This window comes from Mercurialis annua, linkage group LG2, assembly GCF_937616625.2.
Source record: "Mercurialis annua linkage group LG2, ddMerAnnu1.2, whole genome shotgun sequence".
Classification (NCBI taxonomy): Eukaryota; Viridiplantae; Streptophyta; class Magnoliopsida; order Malpighiales; family Euphorbiaceae; genus Mercurialis; species Mercurialis annua.
In genome coordinates, this window is record NC_065571.1 from 43,015,097 (window position 1) to 43,023,116 (window position 8,020).

Genomic DNA, 8,020 nt, shown 5'->3' on the forward strand with positions numbered 1-8,020 from the left:
GGTATTTAAATTTTTAGGGTGTTTTGTTGACATGGCAGATGATGTATATTGTATTTAATTATTATTTTTACCTTTTTACATGCCACATCTACCAATGTTGACGGCATTAAGCAAAAATTTAAGATTGGGAGTTGTAATTTTAAAATTGAAGCTTAGTAGGTATCTGAATCGAGAGGACGATGGTGATAAAAGTTTCCAAATTCAAGGAAAATGGTGAATTTAAGCTTATTTTGGATTGTAAATGTTGTAACATTGATACTGATTGTTAAATTTTTGGTACCAATTGTCGTGACCAGTTCTTGACCGGATTGGTATGCGTAGCGGAATCGAAACCATTCCGTATGTATTTAATTATGGATTTGATCAAGAAACAATAATATAGCAAAATAATAAAGGGTTAATTACATATAAAATCACCACCTTTACACGAATTCTCAAAAATAACACCACCTTTAAAACGTGTCAATTCAGGGCATCACCTTTCATTTTTTTTTCAAAAACAACATGGACACGTTTTTAGATAAAATTTTGCTGACTTGGAGTACATCCGATGGGAGTGCCACGTGTCATGCCACGTCAGCAAAAACGCCACTAAAAATGTGCCCATGTTGTTTTTGAAAATAAATGAAAGGTGGTGACCTAAATTGCTACGTTTTAAAGGTCGTGTTATTTTTGCAATTTCGTGTAAAGGTGGTGATTTTATATGTAATTAACCCAACAATAAATAACACAAGAGATTTACGTGGTTCTGCATTAAAGCGTACATCCACGTGCGAAAAACTCGAGCGACCACTAATCATCAAAAGGAGTACAAAATTGGTGAAGAACTACCAAATAAAGAACATATCTAGTAAATATGCCATTAAAAGAAAAACCCACAAAGTGTTTAACTTTATACAAGAAGTAACTCAAAAGGGTTAGAAATAACTTTTATTCCTCACACTACGCACACCCCCTTTTTCTCCTTATTCACATCAATATTTACATTGTGTGTTCAGTTTGATGTAGTCTAAAAGGTGAATAAGATAGTGTATTTATAGTGAATAAATAGTCAATATGGCATTAGGAATATTAATCCTAATTGGATGTATACTTCCTAATTAGCTAATGATAATAAAGTTATCCTTCTCCCAAACGCTTCATTAATAGAGTTCTAATACAAATAGAAATTAAAATTTTAAGTATATTCCAACAATAAATAATTTTTGTCACATTTTAAACGAATTTTTATAATTAGACAATATTTTTTTATATTTATTATTTTAATCATTTTATAAAATATATGCATAACATCTAATTTGAACCAACGAGCAATAGCTCAAATGGTATAAGCGCTGGCAGCAAACTGCTAGGCCGTGGGTTCGATTCCTCCCACAAGCGCTTCCCCTCTCCAATTACACAAAAAAAAATCTAATTTAAAATATTATGGTCCGTTAGTTTTATAAATTTAAACAAATATATCAAATCTTTGATTTAAACCTAATTTCGGTCACATAATTCACATTCTAACCCGAATAATCTATGTGATGTTAATAAATTCTCCCTATCATTAAACCCTCGAACAGCCTTTAGTGGCAGAATAACGCCACGCTGGCTATCAAATGGCAGCCAACGTCATGTTGTTTGTGGATATAGAAATAAGGCCAAATATTGTAAAAAGGCCAAACCTTTCACAAAAGTTTCACAAAAGTCATGATCTTTCAATTTTGTCGATTTTGGCCAAAAAATGATTATTTGGTTTCACAAAAGTCCTGACCTTTCAATTTGGTTGATTTTGGCCAAAAATGTATTATTTGGTTTCACAAAAGTCCTGACTGTTCAATATTTGGCATGCCACATAGGTGTCACATAGGCAAATTGAAATCAAATTGAGGGTTGGCCACAATTGAAACCAAATAATATGTTTTTGGCCAAAATCGATAAAATTGAAAGGTCAGGACTTTTGTGAAACTTTTATAAAATGTTTGGCCTTTTTACAACATTTGGCCTAGAAATAAATGGATTGTTTGTGGATAATATCCCAGATAAAGGCACAAAATAAAAATTACGTACCCAACTTTGTGACACAAATACGGAATTATTTTCCCTATTTGCAATTTTTGGAAATTTCCTATTTATTTGGCTAGTTGCAGCACTTCGGAGAGCCAGATCACGTTCCTTTACATTGTTCATTTTTCCCGGATAAAATCATTGCGAATAGAGAAATGAAGTAAACAATATTTTTTAAAAAAAGATTAAGTAAAAAAATAAAAATTACAAAGACCTAAAAATGAACTTATGTCTTTTTTACGTGATCACTTTATTTCAAAAATTTGGAAGTCATAATAGTTGAATTTTTTAGGGAGAAAGAACCTAATATGTAGGATTTGGTGTTCATAAGCATTGTTAGAGCGGTTTTAAAATTAAATGTTCTTATTTTTTATTCCGTTATTTAGTCATCGATGTTTATAAAAATTTAGAGTGAATTTTTTATTTTGATTTTTTTTCTTTTCTTTCAAAATTGGAGTTTCCATAAAGTGTTGTATAGTGGAGTTTTACCATTTTTATGGTGTTTTTATTTACAAAGAATCACAGAGTGAAAATATTTAAAACAAATTGACTTCAGAATTTGATCATTGGTCATATTATTTTATTATTTAAATATGTACACATAAATAATTTATTTATATTTTTATTCATATTTTAAACACAATAGATATTCAATAAAATTAAAACTAACTTTTTTACAATTAATTTTTTATTTGATAAATTAGATGACTGACAAAAGGAGACAAAAGGTTTGCATCAGTCCATATCATTGCTTTATTCTCAAATGTTTTAATTTGAATTGGACGTGAAACACATGTTTGCTATTAAGAAATAAGTTTGTTCTCATTTATTTTTGCAAATTGTTGTTAAGAAGAATGTTTATGGGAGTTAAATTGAAAGGAAATTTTTATTTAGATCTGGTTTATAAAAAACTTATAAGAACCATTTGGATTGAATGGTTTTAAAATCGATGGATTTAACAAAATCAATGGATTTAAAATCTATGGATTATGAAATTAGTGGATTTACAAATTTCATCGTTTGGATAGAACCTAAAATCAATGGATTTGTAAAGATAATTTTGAAATAATAAAATATTCTAACAATCCATCATATATAAGAAATGGTGGATTGCAACTTCCCCACCTTCTAGGTGAGAAATTAAATGAAGGATTTTGTAGGATGGTGGATTATGACAGTATATGAATTCTAATCACTTTTTATTATATTTTATTCAAATCCATGAATTTTAATCATCTGAATTCTCTCAATCTAAACGGTGTCATAGATTTATCCACTGAATGTTAGGTCATAATTAATAGATAAGTGTAAGTTTTGCTCTTCGACAGTATGGAGTATTGACCATACCGAGAGACAGGCCCTGAAGCGAAGGACGAGAAATTTTTGGCTTTGCACTGACCATTAGATAGACCATGGACTGAAAATGAAAAAAGAGAGAAAATGATAAGGGAGAAAAATCTAAATCAAATTCGGTTAACGGACAAAAAATAAAAATTAACACATTTTTTTAGGCTAATGTTCTGAAAAAAAACATTCACCTTTCAACCCTTTTTCGTTTTATAAAATCGCCGATTACACCTGCATCCGCACATTTCATTTTCAATTGCACCCTCAAACACTAAATTGATCTCTTTTCACTTAAAAAAATTGAAATCAATACTTCATATTTTAACATATATTCTAAGTAGCACTTAATGTAATATTTAAAACAAAAAACTATTCTTACCAAAAAATTTAAAATCCAATAATAATTTTTTATTTAATACATATAAAGATTATTATGGTATAAATATAATTTTTTATTTTAATTATAATATTAAGAACTATTTAGAATATATATATATATATATATATATATATATATATATATATATATATATATATATATATATATATATGTTAAAATATTAAGTATTGAAAAAAATTAATTTGATGTTTGAGGGTGCAATTAAAACCAAAATGTGTGTATTTTGATGTTTGAGGGTGCAATTAAAAATAAAAGTTGTGAATTTGGGTGAAATCGGCGATTTTGAAACATCAGGATGCAAATAAAAAAAGTTAAAAGGTGAAGGGTTTTTCAGACCATTATCCTTTTTTTTATTTTGTACCTTTATTTTTATCTCTAGGGTAAAGAAAAGTGAAGGAATAATACAAAAATGATGTTTCAATGTTTTCATATGCAGATTTATGCGCATCAAAACACTGCCTTTAATAATTTATTTTTCTTTTATCAAATTACAACATAAATATTGAAAACTATTATGATATTTTTTAAAACTTTATAGGCAAATAAACTCAAACCGTGTATTTTGATTATTGTAGGCAATGGTAATAACAAAATGGCTTCCACATTAACAATCTCCATCTAATTTTCAATCAATATATCAATTTACTAAAAAAGAATAGTTAATATACAAATGTAATAATTAATATAAATGGATATATATGTGTATAACTGATGAATTAATATAATATTTTTTTTTATTAATTTTTTAATGGCAAAGTGGATGACCTAAAGTGACGAAAAGTTTACATTAATTCATATCTTTGTTTTCACCTATTTTAATTTTTTTTTTCAACTTGATGTTAAATACATATTTGCTATTAAGAAATGAACTGCTTTTCTTTATTTTAGCAAATTCTTGTTAAGAAAAATGTTTACAGGCGAGTTAAAGGGAAAAGGGTTATGATGTGCTAAAGCAAAAATAATTGTTCCATACATGTGTAATAGAGAATGTGATTCTCTACTTCTATAATAAAAAAGATGGTAAATATTTAAATTTGAATGAACTAGTGTAGGCAAAATGTTTCAATGTCATCTTTAATTTTATTTTAATTGCATTCTGATTTTGTAAAATATCAATTTTATTTTATTTTGAATCTTCAACTTTTAATTGTCCTGACTTACTGCCAAATTTATTTTATTTTAAATTTTCAACTTTTAATTGTACCCTAAATTTTTAATTTTGGAAGATTTTCTTAAAAAGGGATTAAATCAATCAAAAATACCAAATTTGAGGATAAAATTATATTCTTTTCTATTTAAAAAAATCAAATAAATTCTCAATCGTTAAAATATAACTTATAATTTCATATTAATTTAAAAAGTTAATTAAATTTAATTTAAACCTAAATAAATTTATTAAATAATATTTAATTTTAAAACTTTATTCAAAAAATTAATAGCTAAAAACCGTCAAATTCATTCCAATGGGGTCCTCCTCTAACCCGTGCACTCTACCACCCTCCGACCTGGTCGTCTTTCTCCATGGAAGACCATTGAAGATAAACCTAGTCGTCCTCCGTGGAGGAAGATAACTTCGTCTTAAGAGAGAAGATACAACTTAATTACTCTTTCACCGGCCGAATATAGCTTTATAGAGTTGATATGATAATATTTTTTTAAGTATAAAGACAAAATTATTATTATTTATTTAAATCTTTATTTTGTTTATTAATTATGGCAATTTTTTAATTTTGACGAAATGATTTTATACCTACATGTAGACACCTATTTTTCGGACAGATAAAAAGTGATAAGGGATTAAAGCATCTGATGATAATTTTCAGAGGAACTCGTCCGGGTGCCGAGCTAGCAATCCGAATATTTGAATTCAAGCGGGTTAGATCAGTGCATAGTGAAAAATTTGAGAGATTGAAGCGTAATTAGCTGCAAATAGCCCATAAAAATCCAAGAAAATCACAATAAAAGTCCAAACAATTGGACTAATTACAGCACAATTTTAAAATATAATATATTTAAAACACGGTCTAAAATTATAAACAAATAGGGGCGGACCAAGAATGCGCAGTTGTTCACTTTATTATTTTGAATATATGAAAAAAAAAGTGAATATAGAGTTTAATAATACAATTTTTCCGTCTTAAAATTCATAGCAACGTTCACTTGAAAATATTTATTTTGTTAATTTTGCTCAATTTACAAATTTTCATTAACAATTTTGTCTATTTTATAAAATATTTCTGGATATGAATATTTTGCCGATAAATTACTAAAAAAATCAAGTGTTATTAAGCGTAAAAAAGAAAAATTTCCCCCAAATAATAATATTAAAAAAACAGTGAAAAGGAACGGTATAACCATGAATGCATGCATATAAATAATTGAGCACAATATAGAATGAAAAGATGGTCTACTTACAGTGTGTTTTAGCAGCAAAGAATTGAGAAAGGAATGGTGTTCTCTTTTGAGTATTATATCGTCTGCTTTTATAACAGTAAATTCACTCTACAAGATAATTATGATAATATGCATTATTATGAGTTTTTTTTTAACTCTGATTGTAATGATATACTCTTTTTTTGTCGAAAATGATAATTCATTGATTGAGAAACCGATTACAAGAGTCTCAAGTCTAGCCACACTATTTGAGCTAGATGATTGCAACAAAAACTATAGTCTTTAATGGCTTTTTTAGCTAGCATATATATGAGCCACACCCAATTACAGTTTCTCCTAACGAACCGAAAGGAGTGAGGCATAACATAAACTGCCAACGCTTTGCAATCCAGAGTAACGATGTCAAAATTGATATCAACTAGTGAGCCCGTTAAAGCATCAATATTGCCTTTCGCATCTCCTTCGAAAATTGCTAAAAGCATGAATTTGGGAGATAAATCTCTTATGTGTTTATGCTTCTTCCCTTATAATTGTAGCTTTAATTGTGTGTAAGTTCTTGAGTATTTAGTGGAATTTTACCACTTTTTGTGGCACTTCACTTTTTTTATTCATAAAAAAGAGATTATGATAGTTAAAACTACATATAATTTCAAAACACAATTAATTAAGAAAAATTAAGAAAAAAATTATTATTTAATTTATTTATTTTTGAACAAGAAAAACAAAAGATATGAAAAATTCATAATATATATAACAAGCAGGAACAATTGGAACAGAAGCTTAATATTTGTTTTTTGTTTTTCAAACAATTCATATAAAACAATAAAACATCACACATTTTGAAAGAACTTACAGCTGATCATATAGTAGCATCCACCACTGACTCGACACCGCAGTCAATTTTCCGTTCGTTATAACTAGGACATAAATCCCTAAAAGTAGATAACTGGTACGGTGGCTCATCCTTGGCGAGCCACTGGTTCACTGCGAAATGTTTCTTGGTCTCCCTAATTGAATATCCTCCAGAACTTCTGACATCTACGTACTCAACGTACCAGCCAGGATACTTACCACTATTATCATGGCTCAGCTCAATGTAACACACCGGTTTAGGGAAACAACGTCTCGTATAACTGAAAAAGTCCAAGTTGTCAAACTCAAAATAGTCATGTCCAAACTCCATAATACCGTAATTTTCGAGGTCTTTAATGTAAACAGCGGGATTCTCTAGATCGGAGAACTTCAGGCTCACGACGGCGTCTGTTCCTGCTTGTTGCATCGTTCCTGTTTTTACTGATATCATATATGTACATGTGCATGTCTCCTGCAAATGATTTATCAAATAAGTATAAGCAAACTAATTAAAAGAACTACAACTTATTCGAAAAGATTAACAATGAGGTTGTTGTTGGGAACCTACTGAAAGGACAACGCTGGAGAAACTGAGACATATGAGAAATGAGAGAATGTATGAAGCAACTACCATTTTTGTCACTAGTTTGGTTCAAGCTATATGCTATATACTATTATAGGCTCTACTAGGTATCCAAATTTATAGAGCCGCTTTTAAAATACAAAAATATAAATTATTCTTTAACTTCGGCTCGATGATATATGTAAACGTTTATAAAATTAATCTATATATGTGGCATATATAACATCGTCTCACATCAGCTTAAGTCAATTAAGGATATAATTGACAAAGATAAATAGTACATAGTGTGAGACTTTAAAAATATAGTATATATATTTGACAAATTGGCTAAAATGGTGTGCACGTTTTGTAGATTTATGATCACTCACAGTCTTGATTTTGAGGTGTTCTATCAT

General features: G+C 28.6%; 1 protein-coding gene across 1 annotated transcript; it reads right to left on the reverse strand.

The window, feature by feature from the left end:
* Window positions 1-7,015: 7,015 nt before the first annotated feature.
* On the reverse strand, window positions 7,016-7,721 carry LOC126667326 (PLAT domain-containing protein 3-like). Its single transcript, XM_050360286.2, has 2 exons — window positions 7,611-7,721; window positions 7,016-7,514 (listed from the first exon to the last, which is right to left on the reverse strand). The coding sequence occupies exons 1-2, from the start codon at window positions 7,674-7,676 to the stop codon at window positions 7,050-7,052; spliced, it is 531 nt and encodes a 176-aa protein (XP_050216243.1). The 5' UTR covers window positions 7,677-7,721; the 3' UTR covers window positions 7,016-7,049.
* Between the last annotated feature and the right edge of the window lie 299 nt (window positions 7,722-8,020).